Source organism: Bombus impatiens, unplaced genomic scaffold (genome assembly GCF_000188095.3).
Source record: "Bombus impatiens unplaced genomic scaffold, BIMP_2.2 scf_0264, whole genome shotgun sequence".
In the NCBI taxonomy this organism is placed as follows: Eukaryota; Metazoa; Arthropoda; class Insecta; order Hymenoptera; family Apidae; genus Bombus; species Bombus impatiens.
This window is the reverse complement of record NT_176683.1, coordinates 732,976-753,736: the sequence shown is the minus strand read 5'-3', so window position 1 is coordinate 753,736 and position 20,761 is coordinate 732,976. Positions and strand designations below refer to the sequence as shown.

The window sequence follows — 20,761 nt, the reverse complement described above, 5'->3', positions numbered from 1 at the left end:
GTGAAATAATATCCTGTAACTGGAAATCGCGATAATTTCTCTTTCTTCCCTTACTTTCCATTCTCTATCCTTTCCCATTTTTCGTTTCCTCTCTTTCGCTTTTCCTTCGACCAATTTTTGCCATCGCGAAACAAAGTGTACGCTGCCATTCGACGTGGGATTTCACATCGATAAGTCAAACGACGCGGCAACCAGCAATCACCGAGAGCAGCTAATAATCGTAATCTCGACTGGCAAAGCGGTTACGCCGACACGTCGCTAATAGGTAAACATACGTGCATAAATACATCTTTGCTCGTGATTGTCAGATACGAGAGGGCTCCAGAGGTCGTAGATATAGTTGCATCGCCTGGTTTTCGCCCCAAGTAACATGTAACGTATGATCTGTAGTGGCATCGAGGAGACACGGAAAGCTTGTACAGTCTGGTGCAAGCTTAAGGCGGCTAACCTAGTGTTTGCACGTCACGTTACACGAATGTTACGTATCGTGACGCGACAGCGAGCGTGTGGCTTAACGATCGAGGGCTGGTTTAAGCAAGGATAATTACGACCGAATACACCTGACGCGACATCTTCTCGCAGTCTCACAACCACCGACGAGAAAAGTATCGCGACAATTTTCACGCGATTCAACTAATAACGCGATCGTTTTAACGATTCCTAAGGATCATTAGGGTGCAATTTGGAAGCCGTTGACGCGATATTAGTCTACTTGTTTAAAAAGTTTACACAGCATCGACGTCTTACCATCGTATTAGAAGTCTCGCGAACAAAAGTTCGTCGTGCTCGCGTAAATTATTCCTGCGCTATTAACGCAATCGCACATTTACCGCAACGTTCGTATCTACTTTAAACGACAACCGTCCGCTATCGTATTCCAACATAGAAATATTTTTCTTTTCCGCTACTTCGATTACGTAGGAAATTTTGTCGAGATGAACGCGTAATATTCAGCACGCGGTTGTACTCTCTTTTACGGAACGATCGCTTTAAGAGCTTCCACGTTGCACAAGCATAATATCAGTTTTGGTTATATTAACCAAGAGGAAGAACTTAGGAACTTAGCAATGACTTTACTTCCGCTTGGCTGCTCTACTTATTCATCGTTTACCTTCGTCGAAGTTCTGGCCATCGAAGATCTTGTCAAAAATATTCCTAAGAAGATGTTTGCTCGTCAAATACCGCAGTGATTAGCAGTAACGCGGCATAATTGAGCATCGAAAGCGTGGAGAGGTCCGCATATAGGCCAACAACCGTAGCGTACGAACTGAAGCGACATTAAGGAGGCGTGAAAGGCATGCAGTGGATTAAGCCGGTTTAAGGGCTCTAAGATGGTGTTTGCACATCGTGTCGTGTAGTTGGTGGTCTGTAACAGGAAGGTGAAGCACGTACATTAGCGGTATCGCGATTAGGAATTACTTAACGACATATGAGTAATTTGTTAATGAGCGAATAGCGGTACCCGATAATATTTATAAAAAAAAAGATCTGTCGACCTATTTTTCGCGTATTCACGAATCTGTGAAAGCATCAAAAAGTTGCGCTAAAAGGCAATTTGTCCAGTATCTAAAACAGCGTCCGACGTCATCGTTTGAAACACGTAGCGTCGGTCCATTAATTTGGAGTCACCAGCAGAGCCAGACATAATGAATGCCTTCGAGCGGAAAAAGGGATCGAAATACATCGAGAAAACTATGGGAAATGCAAGGAAGATAGAAACAGTGTGCAATCAGGAATAGAGAACGGGAATCGTTGCCCAATATTAAGTTCGATTCACTGATGGAAGAATAAATCGATAGTTGGATTGTATAAATTACTATCAAACAGGAACAATGAAGTTTACGTAGAATAAATCATAAAATTATTCGCATAGACGAGAATGTGACAAAAATGTTCTTACGTTTCCAAATAATAAATGTAAAAAAGTCCTTTGTATCGCCTTTTATTTTTATTTATATTTCGCTTATATTTATATTACGCACATTAGCACTGATATTTAAGGCAAAAGCCTAGGAATCGGTTTAATACGGTGTGTAAGATCGTCGATATCTTAAACACAGGCTGACACGCCGCTAATAGAGATAAATTACTTGTTCAACTAATGGGAATGACAATACGATTTGCGGCGAGGTAAACGAGCGCTGGATCGAAGCTACATTCGTGAAATTCATCCGATACGTGATAAGTTCGCTGTTAATTGAGTAACGAAGACGTTTAAAAATGGTTGAAATTCCATTCGATTAGAGAAATTGGACAATGTAATTCTGAATCGAACTTGCATCTATATCAAAATCAGGTGCTAGCTGAAACAAAGTGAAGTTCCAATACACGAGTCTCGTTTCGTTGATAAATTGAGATAGTTGCATCGCGCGGCACGTATTCTCGCAAGTCGTTGTCTTTCTATCGTTTCATGGCCTTTGTGTTCATTCGCACGCCCGGCAACACCTGGAAACTAATATCCCCGGTAACAAACTAACGATGTATGTAGATCGTAATCCTCTTGCATTGATTATCCTATCGCTGCAGAATTATTTACGCAAATGTAGCTCACCCATCGGGAGCGTGTCGGTGTTACTCCGACCATTCGATTACGTCACACTTTATTGGATAAGCCGCCGTGAATTTCACGTTTGATTGATATTTACCTTATGGAAAAGCCAAGTTTGTCTTCTTTCTAATAGCTTACATAGACGCGTCTTTATTTGTTCTTTTGAAATTATGAAGGAAATCCAGCGATTCAGCGGACGTGTACCTTGATGATGTGTAACACGCTCGTAAAACACGATAGTTCAATTTCAGATGCAACCTTAATTACTCGTCGCAGTCTGATCACGTAAAGCATATCGTACGAAAGTTTAGATTATCGAAAACGTCGAATTTGAGTTTGACTTTGAAAGCTACGAATTTGGATGCGTTTAATTTTGCGAAAGTTACGCTAGAAACTTTAAGTGTTGTTAATTCAAAAAAAAAAAAAAAAAAAGAAAAGAAACAGAGAGAAAAGTGTTCGCCGTGAAAAAATAATTTTAGTACGGAAAGGAAATGATTTCGAATCTGATAAGGGTGGAAAGAGCACATAATGTACACACACGCGCATATTCAGGAAGGCTCGTGGAGAAGATAGGAGCGGAAATTCACAGTTAGTTACCTCAATTTCCGTTTTGTTTAATTGTGGTAGAATGACGCGCGCTGCGCGATCGGTAGTACTCATGCGAAGGAATATACACGATATGAAACGCAAATTATCGCGAATAGATTTACCGGTGTGTACCATTCCCAATCGTCTGATTAAGGATGTTTGATGAGTGGAAATTACCTGACAACTGATTAATAGAATATCGAGCAGCATTTCGAGAATGACCAACGTGTAATAGAGGGAATGGCAACCGCTTTACAATTCACCAAGTGTACACAATATTAATCAAACTTCATCGGGAATTATAAGTTTTTCCCTTTCCAAATAAAACACGGAATTACTGCAAGTTGCTGCTAATATTAATTGCCTGCATTATAATGTACGTGTCTAAGCGCCAGTAGTTCAATACACAACATGTCATTACGTTGAACAACTTTTGGTAAATTGCTCTCTCTCTCTCTCTCTCTCTCTCTCTCTTTCTCTCTCAATGCAAATAGTCAAAGCGCGTGTGTTATGTTCTACAATGTTGATACCATGCAAACTAGCAACACAAAGTAGTCTGTTCTCGTTCTCGACATATCCTCTCTCCCTTAGGACTCAGGGAGTAGTCCAAGTCAGTGTGTGATGGGACACAAAACATATAACACCCGGAACAGTTCCCATTGCGTCTCAGGCTCCGTGTAAACCACGCAACCTCAAACAAAGTAAGCTAGAATTGGTTAACAATAAATAGCTAGAGTTTGGACTTGACGATTAATAAACATGGCGTAAAACAACGAGACAAACGTGTTCGTGAGAAAGATTTGGAAAAATTGAGTTAAACGATTGTGAAATTGAGTGAATTCGCAAACGACAAACAGAAGAGACTGTGTGAAAATGGTGGAGTCATTAAATCGGGAGAAGAAAGGACGACAAAACCACGGGTACACAATGGCTTTCTGGGATGGCAAGGTCGATATAGAGAGTCACGACGAAGGATTCATCGGCAGGAAGTCAAGGGAGCGATAACAAACCATCTATTCAATGGCCTGGGACGAAGATCCTGGAACACCATTGACGAAATAGAAGATATCTGGAATCGGCGAGACGTACTTTGTATTCTGGCACTACCTCGAAAGACGGTTTGCGTACGAGTATAATCGTTCCAAAGATCTTCAAGATTCAAGCGAGAAAGGTGTGGGTTGGAGGAAGCGTTTAATGCTTTTAAGACGATTTTGTTCTTAGAAGACTCTTTGATATTTGACGTCCATTGAAATCAAAGATCTCAAAGAAATGAAATAGTAGATTAAAACGTGTGAAAAATGGTTTCAAGCATGGCGCGATGTAATTTCTATTTGATTTCTACGTACAGCCGATCAATTTAATTTATATCTAGCTTTCGAATTTATTTCCATAATTCGATTAACAATTAAACATTTATGTATGATCCTACAACAACGAACTGGTTTATTAATTAGCGATAAAATAATAAATGTTTCGCAAATGATTAAATAAAATTCCACAACGGACTAACCAACGCATTACGAAATAATCTCCAATGGATTCATTTAACTTTCGATCACCGGGAGTGGTTCTTCGCAAGCTGTACTTTTCCCCTCGTGGCAACAAATTGGATCCGCAGCTTTCAAACCAGTGAATTTCCAGCTGGTCGCGTCGCACACTTTCGCGTATACTGCCACCTGAAATATATTTCACATTTACGTTGGCATCGTTAAATATCAACTTGAAATACTCTTTTTGAACCTGATCTTTTAAACAAACTTACGTGCAGATTCTCCACGTGCGTGTTCAATTTTTCGCAAATCATTTGCGGCGCTTGGTCTCTCGCGCTCTCGGCCTGCACAGAATTACACATATCTTTTTGACGTTCGCCAGACATGCTATCGAACATACATGATTATTTACTGACCAGAGCAACGCACAACTGTTGACACTTCTCCTGCCCTTCGCTATCGCACGTGACGTTATACAGAAGAGCGCGTTCAATGATTGGTTTTGATATTTGCCTGGAAAACACGGCGCATTTGCAACCTCCCTCTTCAACGACTTCTTGCCTGTAAAAGTTCGAAATTAAGGAACCATTATTAATCGTATCACCGTTCATTAAAAAAAAAATTAACATTAATCAAAACGTTCGAATACTATCGTTAAAATAACACTAATTATCTGTCAGTAATTTCAAGACGACTTCGATACCATCGTCTCTACTTTCTTTCTAACGTTTATCTTTAGTAGAACGAAATACCAAAGGACTATAAAAACGAATTGTTACATTGTAAACCGTAAAACGATGAATAACAGAACGAAGAGCAGGAAACGATCCATTGCGGTTCCACGATGTTTCGTTGGCCGAAATCGATACAAGCTTGGTTGAGTCGTGCGAAACAGACGAACAATCGAATGGGAATACTTCATTTATACCGGACAGAAATCCCTACCATCGGTGCATCCAATGCATGTTTGGTCACACGATACAATTGTCATGCTCGCGATAGCTTGTGAATGTCTCAAGTTTTTCATCGACGAGTTATGCGTCGCGTTGTAACGCGAGAAAGAAAAGGAAGCGGTATCGAATGCGCGTCCCGTTTCGTCGACTGATGCATCGTTCTCGGTGAGTATAAAGCAACATTCGATTTTATTTTTGAAATATTTCATTTAACATAATCTATACTAACAATGGGATACGTTCAAAATTTCAGGCTGATAAGCTTTTAAGCACAAGCAAACACATTATGATCAAATATTTATTGCAACGTTCGCAAATAATCTATGTGGTTTGACGTTGGAAAATATTTCAAATTTCAACTATTTTATAAGTATTTTATTGTCTCGATAATGATTATTAATAAACTAGGATGGGCTGTCGTTCGAGACATCCTTAAAAGGCAATATAAACTTAATTGATTACTAAACTGCTGTAAAGAATCTTTTAAAAGTATTAAAAGTCTGAATTGACGAATCAAAAGCTTCATAGCGAAGTTAAAATTCTGAATTAATTGTCAAAAAAGTCTAAGCATTCTAAATATAACAACAATCTCGTAAGTTTAGTCGAAATCGAGCAAATTTATTCATCATTTAAGCGACAAATAATTATTTCTCATTTAAACGTCAATCCATCACAGGATCCAATGGAAAGCTCATTTTCTTCGAGCAATTTCCTATCTGTAATTACTTTCCTTTCTCTTGCGCGCGACTAAGACGGAAGGTCTTCGAACTTATCAAGAGAAAATGGCGAGAAAAAGAAAGGAAGAAAGAATCCCTACAACAGTTGCAGTAGCGCGAGTTATTTGTCTTAACAGAGAAACTGAAGGAAAGTTTAGTAATCGTCGCGATTAAGAAGTAACTTTTCGAATACAAAAAGTGATAATTATTCACTTGTAAACGCTACAACATTTCCAAAATTGTATTCAAGTACGATAAACGTAGAATCTAAAATTTGCCATTTTTATTCCAGAGAATATTAGAAAATTTTGATTAAGAAATTTTTAAAGATAGCCTACGAAATATTCTTAATGAAATCGTTGCAGATGATATTACAGTACTTGATAACTAATAAACAGCAAGTATATTCTAATGGAATATGTGAGTTAGGTACTTAAATTTAAAACTGAAAACAAAATGAAAGTCCTTCGGGCGATATGGCGTTTGAAAATACATTTTAAAATGAAAGATCACCCAACTGATTGAAATGCAATCCAGATATCTGATGGGAAACCTTGTGCTTATTAATAAATTTCTGTAATTTCACTCCACTTGTATATTTCATTGGAAATTTATTGTAATGCACCACCTGCTCGTCGTCTGATAATTTAATCTCTGCTCCAGAATAGTTCCAGATTGTTTCAGAAACTTTTAACCTTTCTAACCTTGTACCTCGCAGTGTTATAATTCCCCTTTTTTCTATTCGTTGGATAATAATAAATAGTTTTTGAATGTATCCAATTGATAAGGAAGGGGAAATTATATTTTTGTAATTAAAATATAACACGACTAATCATACGATGAAAGAAACAGTAAATAAATCATACAATATGAAATAATAAGAAAAGAAATTTTATATTATGCGCGTTAAGCATGAAAGTTGTATCTATAGGACAGTTAAACAATGTACTGATCTCACGAGAAGAACATGGCGTCCATTATTAGAGGTGCGACATCCTCTGATTAATTATAAACACGTAAATTCTAAGTATACGCTTTATTCTTGTAACTATTTGTCATAATCTAATTGATGATACCTTGTTTTCATAGACACGGGTGAGATTTGGAGCCGACTATTCGATCATCGACCATTTATTCAGGGCGAAATCACATTCTTTCTTCGCGAATTTCAGGTAAAAAGTTCCCGTGTTCTTATTATCGATAGCTGCATTTCCATGTGAGAAAAAGATAGTAATTATGTAAAAGACCATACAAAAGTATTATCTTTCTCAGAGGATCGATTAATCATTTCGTATATATCTTGATAATAATTTGTTATCGTGCATAACCTAAAATTTATAGGAAAAGAGAGATGATCGAGAAGTAGAACGACTTTTCAAAATACTTGAATATTCGACGGATTTGAAAGAAAGTCAACTCGATCGAACAGAACAACTCGGGGATTGTCATTTACCAAGTTTAAAAGCAAATGTTGATGTTGCCCTGAGTATGTGTGAAAGAGTCCTTCAAAGAGAACAAAATTTTGACAGTGTATGGATCATTTTCAGTAACTGAATTTTTTCCAATTTAAATATTTTCATATTTGTCATTAATGTGAACATTCAATAATTTTTTTAGGATATAGCATTGCTAGAAAATAGAGAAATAAGAAAATTAGAATGGGAGAAGTTTGTTAATGATATGAGTGAAAATTGTGAGAAAGTAAATCAAACTTTTCAAGAAAAAGAGAATGAAATAAAAGAATTTTATATTGATTTAGAAAGAAAGTTACACATTACACCATAAACATTGTTACGTACCAATATTTTACAAATACATTTTGTACTTTGTAATTACATATAACATACAATAGTACCAATTTTGGATTTAATGTATAAACACTGACAACAATATATTTCATTAATAATAGAACAGTTGTATCTAAAAAAATATAAGAATGCCAGTTGAATCAATAGAAGATCCTTCCATTAAAATCAAACCAAATAAGAAATTAATAGAATTCATCTGCAAAAATGTGAAGAAGACTAGTAGTACTCCAGCTGCTATTACTGCTTTAAAAAAGTCAACTAAAGATAAGCAGAAAGATATCTTATTAAAATTGGATGATCTAAGATGGTTGAACAAATACTTAGAAGAATACAGAACCAATCACATGGAAAGTATTTATTTACACGAGTTGCTAGAGGAAGATGATATCAGATTACCAACTCCAAAAGTTACACCAAGAAATCCTGAGTTGGAAGCTAGAACGCAGAAACTGAAAGCACAACAAAATGCTATGAAATATAGAGCTATGACCAAAAATGTAGATACTACTACAAAGAATTTACCAGAGGATACTATCTCCTACCAAAGTAAGATCCTTAACTTAAAAAGAAATTCTTTCCTATATATGTTACATCTATCTTTATTTTTTCAGTGAAACAAATAAATAAACAACTCATAGCTGTTGCACAGTTTATATTTTCTGTACTAGCAGGTTTTGCCTTTGGATTTGTAGGTCTGGAATTAATAGTAGGAACTTTAGACTTTGGATTTAGATTGTTATTAGGTATAATTTGTGCATTAGTTATTGCCTTGGCTGAAATTTATTTCTTAGCAATTAAATTAAATGAAGATGCATATGATGCTGCTTCAACAGCTCCGCCACATAAAAAATTGCATCAAGAATAAAATATCATAAATTATTGTTATCAAGACAAATTCTCTTAATATTAATGTCTTTTTGCAATATCTATAAATACAAAATAAAGAAGAAAATTATAATTATGTGCAAAATGTAAAATGGCATATAAAATTCTATTGTAATACAGCTAGAAACCCAGCACAGAAAAATTAATGCATTTATTTTGTATTATATAATAAGGCAGCATGATGCTTTTTGGACTAATGCATTTCAAGGTATAAATATATACTTTACTTCATATATATTCTTAAAATTCTTTTCATAATGTACCTACGAAGTCTAAATGTACTTTGTTGTTAATAAAGAGATCCTATTTAATGTTCAATTTGTCTTTAATGAATACATATAAAAATAGTGTTAAACATCTAAAATTATTATTTATATTTAATCTAAAACATTAAATAAGCAAATGGTCTAAACATTTGGTATAAACCAAATGTTTATAAAGTTCAAAATGGTATATTGTTTTCAGCTAAGTTTGAGGTATTTCTTAAATAATCAGAGAGCCTGTCTTATGAAAATATAGATGAAGGTGGATATTAGTTGTCCTATCTTTTGGTTTCATCTTCACTGTCACTTTTGTCACTGGCTTCACTTTTGTCACTGGCAGAATCACATTTACCGTTCTCTTTTGCCTCACTCTCTTGTTCACTATTTGATGAGTTGTCATCTTCTGCTTTCCTATCACTATCAGAACAAGAATCTGTATCTGACTCACTATCACTATCTGAGTCTGAGCTACTCTCTGATGAACTACTATGTGAATTTTTGGCAGCCATCATTTCTTTGAATTGCCTGACTGTGATCTTCCTTGGCATTATTTCCCTGAGAAATTCCAATGTATCGTTGGTCTGTACCACCTCTGCCAGATGTTTGTAGTCTAAAGAATTCCCTTTGTTGTTTTGCAAATGTGCTTCTTCCGTTAGATAGTGTATAAATAGTTCCTATAAAATTGTTTTTATCTTTGTTTGTTCGTACTTATTATGAGAGGTAAAGCATAGTATAAACTAAAATATAGGTGACATAGTCTGAATGTAACACATATTAAACAATTAACTAATAAATATTACAAAAGTAAAACACACAAAGTGAGAATTTTTAATTGTCGCGCGAAACAACAAATATGGAAGCTATACAAATGTATAGAATAATCCCGTTTAAGCGTCACTTAACCTCAATATTTAAACATTAATCTTACCGTAGCTTTTGTGACTAGATATAATCCATCTTGACCGATTGTATCAACATAAGGAGAACTTTTCATAATCGTTTTTACCCTTGACATAGGTAAACGTAATTCCTTCATTTTAGCATGTGATCCTTGCGCAGTCATTTTTGCAGAAAATCGATTTCTCCTAGAACCGAACGCAAACTAACAGTACGGCAGTAACGTATGTTAATCAATTGCCGCCAATTTTCGAATTTCGCATTTTATATAGCTATTTGACACGAAATTCGGGAACATATTGTATTTGACTAAATCCTATTTTTAATTTTTTATATTTAATTAAATTTTAAGAATATAAATAATTATAATACCAAACAATTAATACAATCTAAATTTTCCATGTGATATTATTCATTTTTCTTTGACAATAAATATTGTAAATAAAATGATTAGGTCATTTTTATTTAGCAATTTATTAACAAAATTAAAGAATTATTTTTGAAATGCTTTAAAAAAGCAATCGTGTATTGAATTCGTTGGTAGTAACAGTGTAGTAATAAGGTACTGTAGTGACATCTTCTTTCACTGATCGAACATTGCTGTTTCTATTTCTTTTCAATTGGCACGTTATATGCGGCGTACAGAAATTTTGGCGAGCAGACAGTTGTTGCATCAATCTGACAATCTGTAACGAGTCAAGGTATATTTAATAATATTTTAGCGGTATATAATCCACATGCACACCGAACTGGTTTGCAGTATTAACGGAGGTCGAATTAATTGTACTTTGCTATATAATCATCGAATTAATCGATCAATACGGCACATGGCGGATTCGGGCTAATAATGTTTCAGTGAAAAATTAACTAATTGTTCATATATAGTTGTTCAGATTGTTGGGCCATTGGTTCGTAAACGACCTCTTTTAGCTTGTTTTATTCATTCATAGAATGTATGTTCAGTTTATATCTATAACCTATTATATAGATCTTCACCCTTGCATTTTACGAACATCTGTTTTGTATTTGTGATAACTATTTATTGTAATAGTTTTATTGTATCGCTTTCTCTAATTGTAATTTCATACATCTTGTGAATTAAAGATATATGTGTATTAAAGATATGTATTATATCTTTCTTTTTTTATTATATTTGTATGCTTACATACTTACATGCTTGCACTCATTGTTATTAAAATATAATATTCTCTAAAATAAATATTGACATAATTGATGCTGAATTTATAAATTACAGGAACAAAATACCTATCAGAATGTCAACTTTTCTTGGGCTTATTAAGGAGATACCGGGCATCTCAGTGGATCGTTTTGATGGAGAAAACTTAACATCCTCCATATTTTTTCTTAGTCATTGTCACTCTGATCATATGCATGGTTTATCAGATACATTTTTTGAGTATATAGATGAATATAAAAAATGCTTCTATTGTAGCCCTATTTCAAAAGCATTGTTAGAAAGTAGATTTAAATTTAAAAGTTCTTGTGTGAAAGAAATAGGCATTAATATACCCAGTGTTATAGAATATATAACAGAGAACGAGGAAAAGATCCTCATTTGTGTAACTTCTATCCCAGCAGGACATTGTCCTGGTTCTGTGATGTTTCTTTTTGAAAAAGATAATATATCGGTATTATATACTGGTGATTTTCGTATCAATCCAATAGACTTTCCAAAATTAAAAGGTCTGCACTATTGTAATGATTCTAAATCGATACCTAGAACATTTACTAAAATTTACTTAGATACAACATTTTTAAGTACTGACTTTCCTGTTTTCCCTAGTAGACAAGAAAGTATGCGTAGAATATATGAAGTTACTAAAGATTGGATAAGCAAAGACCCAAGGAATGTTGTTATTCTGGAATGTTCTGCTACATACGGTTCTGAATTTCTTTTTGTAGAACTGTCAAAAATGTTAGATATGAAAATACATGTAAGAAATGATGTGTTTGAAAATTATTGTCATATTGCACAATTATCTTGTTATGTCACAAATGACCCAGATAGTACTTCAATTCATGCTTGCAAGAAAAAAATATCTTCGCCAGGTTTGCGTTGTAGGAGTGATGTAAGCAATGCAAATATCTTAACTATTATCCCGTCTGTAATGAAATGGAGAAAGAAAGATACTAGCATAATAGGAGAATGGGACAAAAATAAAGAAAGAACTTTCAGTGTATGTTATTCTACTCATTCCTCTCTTACTGAACTTAGAGCATTTGTTCAATATTTTGAAGCATCGGAGATATACCCATGTGTGATTAAAACAGAAGAAGAAAGGGAAATTTTTCGCTTACTAGATACTATAAAAAATAAATCAGATGAAAAACCAATAATTAGTCAAAAATATAAATTAGAGCTTCCTAGTCGTAAAATATTAAGTAAAGTTAAATTTAAATCTGAATATTTTAGTAGTGATGATGATAGTTTATGATATTCATTTATATTGTTACTTATTAAGTTGTTAATTGTTGATACATATATACTATTACACAATGGCTTTTATTACTATGTACAATATTGTATATCCTTTTATTACATACTATATACATAACAAAAAACTTGTACTTTTAATAAACATAACCAAATAAAATTTTTTAGTACTTTTTTATTTTCCATATATGTATTCAAATGTTTTTAAGTTCTTGAAAACTACATTCATACTGTCTAACATATTGGAGTGTCAAATTATTTCAAAACATTGTGAAATGAATAAAATTTCATGTTGCAGAAATTTATTTGCATCTTTATTATTGAATATATCATCTAAACCATGGAGAAAGCAGCATTAGCACGAGAGAAGGTATGGTTTGACAAACCATCCTATGACAAGGCAGAACGATTATACTTTGAAAGAATGGCCAAGGTGAGTATCTTTCTCATTGTCAGTGAATCTTGAATTAATGTTATTGGATATAAAACTGATTGCCAACAGGGGTAGGGTAAATGTTTTAAACATACAAACTCTTAAACAGAATAAATCTTAAGTTTCATTCATTTTCACCGTTATTGTCAGCCCCAACATCCACAGTTAATATTTGCTTTTTTGTTATGCCTTGTACTTTTTCTTTGTACTAACAAAAAAACTAACATTTTTAACACACACTTCAGGGAATATCTGGTGATAGGGAAGATTCTATCTTCTTGTAATTCTATGAGGTGTTGGGAATTTTATTTTTTTCTTGAGAACTTAATTCCCATTTCTAGTTGTGTGTTCAAATGGATTACCTAATCTTGTATTTCATTTCTAACACAAAACTCTTGTGATAAGTATAATTAATAATATTAAAAATAAAAAAATAAGATAAGCAATGTGATTTTCTATTTATTTAATTATAACTATAATTATATGATGTATTGTTTTATATGTTCATACATTCAATGAATTTCTGAATGCATGGATTCTTTACTCAAGGTATTTAGTTTTGTGCAGTTGTGTTCTGTAGTAACAACATAAATCAAGCATGTAAAAGACATGCTTTGATTAGTTTGTATTTTACATCATTAATAACAAAATACGAGTTCTTTCTTGCATAGCTTAATGTTTCAAGGTGGTGTCTCATAAAATTATGGAAAGCTGCTCGCTTAAATCTGAAGTTTCTGTAATTAATAACTGTCAAGATAATTCCTTTTTGAATAGTAACTCTTTGACTAAAACAAGGTCTGAAAAATCTAAAGATAATAAGTTATTGATTTCTGAGAATATTTCAAATGATATAAAGAATTCTAAGTGTCAAATAAACGCATCAAAGATTAATAAAGATGAAGAAAAATTGAATATACAAAAAAAAGAAAATATAGAAGAAAAGCAAAAGTCTGACAATATCAAAAATGACTTAAAAGAGAAAGAGAAGGAGACTAGTTCTTCAAATGATGCATCTAAAAAGTATAATACGAAAGAAGTAAAAGAGAAAAAGAATAAAGCAGATACAAGACACAGAAATAGAAAACAAAAAAATGATACTAAGGAAGTAAAAGAAAATGTTACTCCATTAATAAGGAATAAGCAGCAGTTACCTATTCAGGTATATACTGTCATGCATCTGTTCTTTAATGTTTTGTGTGCATCAATGCAATACTTATAGAATTTAATTTTGTTCATTGTAATGTATTTCATTGCCTAAATCATCATAGAAATACTGCTTATTAAAATACACTTAGAAAATAGACTAAAGATAGCATCATTTTATTCTCTTATACAAACATTACTTTATTTCATGACATTTATTTTATGAAAATTTCAGATATATATTGTTTGTTATATATACTATATGTTATATATATTGTTGTCTGATTCTTAGATTTAATAGTTCTTGTATGAACACCAAAAAAGTACTGTACACATTTATCTTACTTTAATCCTATTTTAATTGAACACTGCTTGTTTTTGTTTTGTGCATAAAAATGGGGAATACAATGTGTCTGTGCTTCTGATTAGGAATGTTTGCATTTGTCATGATCTTAAGCTTATTAACAATATGTTTATATGGTGATAACAAATATTTTTATTTTAACTTTTTATCTTGTAGAAAAGAATTATTTGTGATGCTTATTATTTATTCACTTTTTAAACATTTAAAATATCTATCTCCACTTAACACTATTGAAGATGTATACTTATAAAATAAAGCTTTTCAAATATTATATTCAAATTTATTTACAAGAAGAAATCTAAATATAAACCTCTACTTTATTTCCATTTGGATAACATTAGTTATAGAACCTAGTGGAGGTGTGATATAGAATTTTTTGTAACAGTCAGTTTAGTCTGAGTTGATCTTTAATATTGCTGGATACAGGGGAATCAACAAACTGCTAGTCCCATTCTATCTGCTGGTGGAAGTTTAGCCAATGAGGTTGCCAAGGCTCGTCAACATATTAAACAGTCTTTACAGTGTGTGAGTACTGCACTCTTTGCACACCCTTATATAACGAATTTTCAAACCTGCTTACTAATACAATATGCAATATTAATATAAATTTATGGGCATAAAATCTAAGTATTCAATAAGAATGAGTATTTCCTTTTATAACTCTAACTTTAAATATAATCCAATTTTATTTTACAGATGGATGATATTGCAGCTGTTGCTGGTTTCACTACTCCAAATGATAATAAAAAGGATATTCTAGAATGTAGTGGTGAGTGTTCCGCCATTTACATTAAATTATTTTGTCAGTAGTATAGGAATTACCATATTTCAAATCTTCATCAACAGTCTTCCAAGAACTACAAAATGCTGTTGAAAAATTGGAGGAACGTGTAAAAGCTCTTGAGGACAAGATTTTCGTATCTGCTGTTCCAACATTAGCAGTTTGTCCTGCTAAACCTCAACCAGCTTCAAAACCAGCACAAGAAAAAGCTGATGACGACGAAGATGTTGATCTTTTCGGTTCAGATTCAGAGGCAAGTGGGCAGAAATAGTGGAACATATTAAGAAGTTAATCTCCTTCTATTTACATAAATATTAAAAATCATTTCTGCACGATACTTATACATTTAGTACACTTTACACGTGTCTTCAAGTAGGGTGCAAAAGTGATAAAATGATACGACATTTACGAAATATAGTACACCAGATATTCCCAGAATACTAATACATTCAGCTATAATTCTCTATTTATCACACGAATTCAATACAAACACTATCCTACAAGTATTGAAATGTAAATGTTGCTATTTATGATCTTTACTGTAAATTGTTTAAATACTTGACTTACTAGGGAGAAGATGCAGAAGCTGCAAAAATTAGGGAAGAAAGACTGGCTGCATATACTGCAAAGAAAGCTAAGAGTAAGTCACAGATTGAATTTGTACTTCAAATTTAATTACATCATGTTATGTAACAATGTCATTTAACAATTTACAGAGCCAGTCCTGATTGCAAAGTCAAATATCATATTAGACGTAAAACCGTGGGATGATGAAACAGATATGAAAGCAATGGAAGAGGAAGTTCGAAAGATCGAAACCGATGGTCTTTTGTGGGGAGCATGTAAGTTATTAAGCGTATATAAAATAATGAATTTGACTCTTTAATTTGAGTCAAAACTAAAAATATTTATTCTTTTATAGCAAAACTTGTTCCGCTTGCCTTTGGAATTCACAAACTTCAGATTTCGTGTGTTGTAGAAGATGACAAAGTTTCTGTAGATTGGCTAACAGAAAAGATTCAGGAAATCGAAGATTATGTACAAAGCGTAGATATTGCAGCTTTTAATAAAGTATAAAATATTAACGAAGTTTCCTTCGTAGAAAAGTATCTGACGGTTCTAATTGCAATCAGGCATTGGTCTGTTGTGCCATCTTTTCATTCCACTAGCAATATCTACTCTGGTAAATACATTACATACGTGTTCTATATTAAACGCGACTGTCCAAAAATGAAGAACCTAGTTATTGTACTCCAACTTTAATATTCGATGTGTCAATTTATCAAATCGTTTCTAAAAATACTCGGGTAAATTTTTAAACTGTGGTTGTATGATCAATATATTCTTTATAAAGAAAAATATAAACATTAAATGTTTTAAATATAATTCGATATATAAAATTGTAATATCAAGTAGGAACACTTCATTTGCGATCAATGATACCGATCATTAACGATATTGTAGGTATATATGTAATACCAAGTACTAGTACCATTTTTAATTGCTTGTTTTGGAGTATTGTTACTATAAATAAAAATTGTCAACTTAATTTCTTATTTTACTGTATCCTTTAAATCCTTTCCTTTCGTTTATAGAATGGGAAGATACAGTGCTGCTCTCTAGTAGCATATATTACACATAAATCAATCCTAACAACTTGAAACTGTTTTGACGTTAAAAAAGCAGTTTGTGAATTCTTTGCTTTTATTTCCCGTCGTGAATAAAGAAGTAATTGTATTTTCAAGATGACTATGGCAATGCTTCAACGAAGAGCTAATGTAAATACATATACGATTATATAAAATTTCTACTACATACATTTCTACTACATAAGTGTCGTTGACCTAACCTATATTTTGTTTGTTATTGTACAAAAACATATTCTTATTTCTTAGGTAAGGCTGCCTCCAGAAGTGAACAGGGTGCTATATATAAGGAATCTGCCATATAAAATTACCGCTGAAGAAATGTACGATATTTTTGGCAAATATGGAGCTATCAGACAAATCAGAGTGTATGTGTTTATATTAATCGCATTTTATACTTTTATGTATTTTTTTTAACACTGTAAAAAAGTCTCTAAGATTAATGAATTTCTTTGCTATAGGGGTAATACTGCCGAAACTAGAGGAACAGCTTTTGTTGTTTACGAGGATATATTTGATGCAAAGAATGCTTGTGATCATTTAAGTGGATTTAATGTTTGTAATAGATATCTGGTAGTTTTATATTATCAAAGTAATAAAGCATTTAAACGGGTTGATGTGGACAAGAAGATGGAAGAAATAGATAAGTTGAAAACAAAATATAATTTGAACGAGGAAAAAAAATAACGCAACTCTTGTAAATAAAGCGAAATATGGAAATAATCCATTTTGTGATACAGACTATTTAATTTGCAGAAACTTTTCTTTGTATATTATCATTGTAAAATAAATATTGTTTTAAATATATATATGACAATTCAATAAACGATTTTATCTACCATATTCATTTTGATTTTATGCTTCATTTAGTACAGTTGTAGAAGTTCAATGGCCCACAATAAGTAACGAGCAAGTATTTTCGTGTGGAACGCAATCATTTCTCGCTCCCCTCCCGAGAAGATATAAAAACCGGGGCGAAAAAATGTCGACGCATTAAAAGGCTGTAATTAATACAACTTTCACAGTCAGTGGTAGAGTAGCATTCCTCTATTTCCATATACCTCGCAGATGATAGCTATAGCCTTAATTAAAACTCTTCACTGGAATATATTGAAGTTAAGTGATTTATGTTAAGTCGAGATTTATGATAATGATTGAAACATTTCGATTTTTCTAGATATGCGTAAAAATAATCGAATATAAAATCTAAAAATATAGAATTCTAGTATTCCTGTAATCCTAAGGATATTTTAAAACGAAATTATGAATTTTCATTGGGGAGGTCAGAAGGAATCAGACGCTACAACCGAAACATTTATGACGACGCGGAGGTGTGACCTCCATCAAGGTAAAGTAAAAAGATGCACCTGTCATTATCGAGTGCAGTACGCGCGTGTCACATGTAATTTAATCGGTCGACTCATCTTGTCGACATTAGCGTTTTGTAATATGAGCTCGACAGGGCTACGTTTACTTGTCAGGATACTGGATACTGGATGCTGGTAGAAACGCGGGGTACGGTGTATCACAACACATACACAACGATGCACGCGTGCGCACACGTACGCAACTCATATACGGTTCTCGTCACCGGCTAGCCGGTAGGACATTCGATTTCAGTCGAAAGCGAAAACCCGCTTAGCCCGTTTAGTCGTGTTGTCGCGGCGTACCGTTTTATAGTGCGGCATTCTTATGGGTGTTCCCCATTTATTCGTTGACTTCGGCTCGTCATACTTCGGCTAGTCAGAGTGTTCGAGACACTACGAGACTTGCTCAAATGTCGTTCGACTGCTGTGGTAACGGCGAAGCCGCCGGCAAGACGTTCGCGAATGGCCTTGAGAATGTGTCACGTATTCCACGAGCAATCTACGATAGTTTCCTTCACGATATTGGCCATTTCACGTATGGGTACTGTTGGTTGTTCCTCGTCGTTGCTGTTCCTCTATTAATGGCCTTACGTATGTTAGGCCGTGTTCACGTCACGCCGCCTAGAGACGTCAGACTTGAAGAGTAGCGCGATCTTACGGAGCACGCAAGAGACTATTTTTGTTTTGTTGTTTAATCACCGGTGTAAATACATAAATGCGGTTTCAGCCAGATCGAATATAACACTGTGACTCGTGAGTGCGGGGTACATTCCTGCGATTTCCTTTCGCTGTATCTCAATCCTCGACACGATGTAAACAGTATGGAAGGAGGAATGGCGTCGTTCTGATGGATTTCTCGTGTCACGGTCCCTCTGAGTATTATCGTATGTGGTTGATGCGATTCGGTTTGTCGCGCTCGATTCTTTCAACATCGTACTTTACTTGGTTAATATTGTACGTGAGTGTGTAGTGCCGAACAGTGTGTGACTATGGTGTGTCGTCTGCTAATGTTGCTGACACGAACGTCGCTCGAGAGAAACAACGGCGTCGCGTGGGGGAGGAATGAATGAACGTGAAGAGGACGATCGAGGTGTGGCGGGAGGGGATGCGACGACCGTCGTGTTGTGACGGCCTGCTGCCTGCTTGCCGATTTGTATCGAGGTGAGAGTACGTGTATACATGCATATAAGTATACTTGTCTATATGTATGTGTCATGTGTGTTTATTCACGCGATCAACTGTGTCCACTGTCGTCACAGTCGCCGTACACTTTGCGTACACACAGCGATGTTATTTATGCGTAGTCGCGTTCACGCAATTCGTATGAACGTAATTCGTTCTACTCACGTGAGCCTCTATCAGTGTTAGCTTGCTCTCAAATATCGTAATGCATCATTGCGACAATGGAATTCTAATTATCAAATTGAAGCGATGACAAGCTCGTATGATTGACGTTTCGAATGGTGGACCATTACCTGGTTATATATCGATACAACTCTTTATTCGATATGTCGCTTAGTAATATTCTCGAGTTTTATGATAGTGACTGTTTTGAAGGTAACAAATTACTTTCTACCCTATCTTTTGGTAAAACTCATAATTAAATTATGCATGTTTATATATTTATAGGAAATTGTAAAAAATATCATGTAAAAAGAAAGGTTACAATCGTATTAAAAACTTACCATTCGTCTGGCTTTATATGCAGTTTCATTTGGTGACGATCCCCTTGTAGTCCTTTAGAAGTATACGAAAGTGAGCAGGTGCCAGGTACTCAAGTGAGTATGTTTGTCTGCTGTCTGGATAAATACGTCGTCGTGCTACCGGCTTTTGAGTTGCTCTTCTTCACGTTAATGCCGAGGAACTTTGTTCTCGAAATAATGGGGCGAGTCTCTTTCATGCACTCGGTTTTAGAAGAAATTTGAAGATCTTGCAACGGCACAAGTAAATTAAACCTTGATCGATTTTTCAAAATTTCGTTATTTATTCAAATCGCGTTTCATTGGCCATCACTTTTTGAAACCGTCAAGCATTAAACTGTTTAAAGCAAGATGATCAAAAAAATGGTGCCTTAAGAGGTTTAAGCTTTGTATGCAATCCTGTAGATCATAGATGTCGCGTCTTGCGTAAATCCTAGAAGTGGGTTGTGCAACCTTAACTATACATTAGAAATTTTTAATGTCTGTAATATATCCGTGGTTAAATTGAAAAGTGGAAGGCGAAATTGTTGAGCTTTTGCAAATTGTTAAATATAACCAATCGGAGTGTTTTGTACATGAGTGTTCGTAACAATACAATTTGTTACATGCTTTGAAATACGTGAAAGCGATTTTTCATCGACAATGTATAATCTATACAACAGCACAAGGTTGTAACGCATTTTATTGCATGACGTTAAAAGGTAATGAGAAACATACTTGAATT

General features: G+C 34.0%; 6 protein-coding genes across 13 annotated transcripts in view; 4 read left to right on the top strand and 2 right to left on the bottom strand.

Moving 5' to 3' along the window:
* Positions 1-3,345: 3,345 nt before the first annotated feature.
* LOC100746015 lies at positions 3,346-20,305 on the bottom strand. Of its 2 annotated transcripts, none has more exons than XM_033320309.1 (4): positions 20,023-20,305; positions 5,043-5,187; positions 4,899-4,970; positions 3,346-4,812 (listed from the first exon to the last, which is right to left on the bottom strand). In XM_033320309.1, exons 1-4 carry the CDS (start codon positions 20,049-20,051, stop codon positions 4,681-4,683), a joined length of 378 nt encoding a protein of 125 aa, XP_033176200.1. In that variant the 5' UTR covers positions 20,052-20,305; the 3' UTR covers positions 3,346-4,680. The 2 variants fall into 2 exon arrangements, with proteins under 2 accessions (XP_033176200.1, XP_003488879.2); XM_003488831.4 differs by lacking the exon at positions 20,023-20,305 and adding an exon at positions 5,406-5,702.
* Positions 7,211-9,218, top strand: LOC100745779 (biogenesis of lysosome-related organelles complex 1 subunit 5). Of its 2 annotated transcripts, XM_012384622.3 has the most exons (4): positions 7,211-7,281; positions 7,385-7,467; positions 7,637-7,825; positions 7,913-8,505. In XM_012384622.3, exons 1-4 carry the CDS (start codon positions 7,263-7,265, stop codon positions 8,078-8,080), a joined length of 459 nt encoding a protein of 152 aa, XP_012240045.1. In that variant the 5' UTR covers positions 7,211-7,262; the 3' UTR covers positions 8,081-8,505. The 2 variants fall into 2 exon arrangements, with proteins under 2 accessions (XP_012240045.1, XP_024222822.1); XM_024367054.2 differs by lacking the exons at positions 7,211-7,281; positions 7,385-7,467 and adding an exon at positions 8,715-9,218 and having other exon boundaries at positions 7,913-8,649.
* Positions 9,348-10,389, bottom strand: LOC112211982 (chromatin accessibility complex 16kD protein). Its single transcript, XM_024367056.2, has 2 exons — positions 10,180-10,389; positions 9,348-9,925 (listed from the first exon to the last, which is right to left on the bottom strand). Exons 1-2 carry the CDS (start codon positions 10,312-10,314, stop codon positions 9,530-9,532), a joined length of 531 nt encoding a protein of 176 aa, XP_024222824.1. The 5' UTR covers positions 10,315-10,389; the 3' UTR covers positions 9,348-9,529.
* On the top strand, positions 10,663-16,873 carry LOC100745533 (probable elongation factor 1-delta). Of its 6 annotated transcripts, none has more exons than XM_012384613.3 (9): positions 10,692-10,849; positions 12,902-13,036; positions 13,722-14,195; positions 14,970-15,068; positions 15,240-15,312; positions 15,390-15,577; positions 15,895-15,964; positions 16,041-16,166; positions 16,247-16,873. In XM_012384613.3, exons 2-9 carry the CDS (start codon positions 12,944-12,946, stop codon positions 16,399-16,401), a joined length of 1,278 nt encoding a protein of 425 aa, XP_012240036.1. In that variant the 5' UTR covers positions 10,692-10,849; positions 12,902-12,943; the 3' UTR covers positions 16,402-16,873. The 6 variants fall into 6 exon arrangements, with proteins under 6 accessions (XP_012240039.1, XP_012240036.1, XP_012240040.1 ...); XM_012384614.3 differs by having other exon boundaries at positions 10,711-11,056; XM_012384617.3 differs by lacking the exon at positions 13,722-14,195.
* On the top strand, positions 16,937-17,813 carry LOC100745413 (splicing factor 3B subunit 6). The gene is made up of 3 exons (XM_003488826.4): positions 16,937-17,102; positions 17,220-17,338; positions 17,432-17,813. The coding sequence occupies exons 1-3, from the start codon at positions 17,070-17,072 to the stop codon at positions 17,655-17,657; spliced, it is 378 nt and encodes a 125-aa protein (XP_003488874.1). The 5' UTR covers positions 16,937-17,069; the 3' UTR covers positions 17,658-17,813.
* LOC100744970 (solute carrier organic anion transporter family member 74D) overlaps positions 18,617-20,761 on the top strand; it is an 83,619-nt gene continuing 81,474 nt past the window's right edge. Inside the window, exon 1 of the mRNA XM_024367011.2 lies at positions 18,617-19,498. The gene's annotated coding sequence lies outside the window, so the exon portion shown is untranslated. The remainder of the gene's footprint in view (positions 19,499-20,761) is intronic.

Coding starts and splice junctions, on each gene's coding strand:
- LOC100745413 (XM_003488826.4), top strand. CDS start 17,070: ATGACTATGGCAATGCTTCAACGAAGAGCTAAT. Junction 17,103..17,219: donor TGCTTCAACGAAGAGCTAAT/GTAAATACATAT, acceptor CTTATTTCTTAG/GTAAGGCTGCCTCCAGAAGT. Junction 17,339..17,431: donor GCTATCAGACAAATCAGAGT/GTATGTGTTTAT, acceptor TCTTTGCTATAG/GGGTAATACTGCCGAAACTA.
- LOC100746015 (XM_003488831.4), bottom strand. CDS start 5,548: ATGAAGTATTCCCATTCGATTGTTCGTCTGTTTCGCACGACTCAACCA. Junction 5,188..5,405: donor ATCGTTTTACGGTTTACAAT/GTAACAATTCGT, acceptor GAACTTTTACAG/GCAAGAAGTCGTTGAAGAGG. Junction 4,813..4,898: donor CGCACGTGGAGAATCTGCAC/GTAAGTTTGTTT, acceptor AATATATTTCAG/GTGGCAGTATACGCGAAAGT.
- LOC112211982 (XM_024367056.2), bottom strand. CDS start 10,314: ATGACTGCGCAAGGATCACATGCTAAAATGAAGGAATTACGTTTACCT. Junction 9,926..10,179: donor ATCTAGTCACAAAAGCTACG/GTAAGATTAATG, acceptor ACAATTTTATAG/GAACTATTTATACACTATCT.
- LOC100745779 (XM_024367054.2), top strand. CDS start 8,232: ATGCCAGTTGAATCAATAGAAGATCCTTCCATTAAAATCAAACCAAAT. Junction 8,650..8,714: donor GGATACTATCTCCTACCAAA/GTAAGATCCTTA, acceptor TTATTTTTTCAG/TGAAACAAATAAATAAACAA.
- LOC100745533 (XM_012384613.3), top strand. CDS start 12,944: ATGGAGAAAGCAGCATTAGCACGAGAGAAGGTATGGTTTGACAAACCA. Junction 15,313..15,389: donor GGATATTCTAGAATGTAGTG/GTGAGTGTTCCG, acceptor CTTCATCAACAG/TCTTCCAAGAACTACAAAAT. Junction 16,167..16,246: donor TGGTCTTTTGTGGGGAGCAT/GTAAGTTATTAA, acceptor ATTCTTTTATAG/CAAAACTTGTTCCGCTTGCC.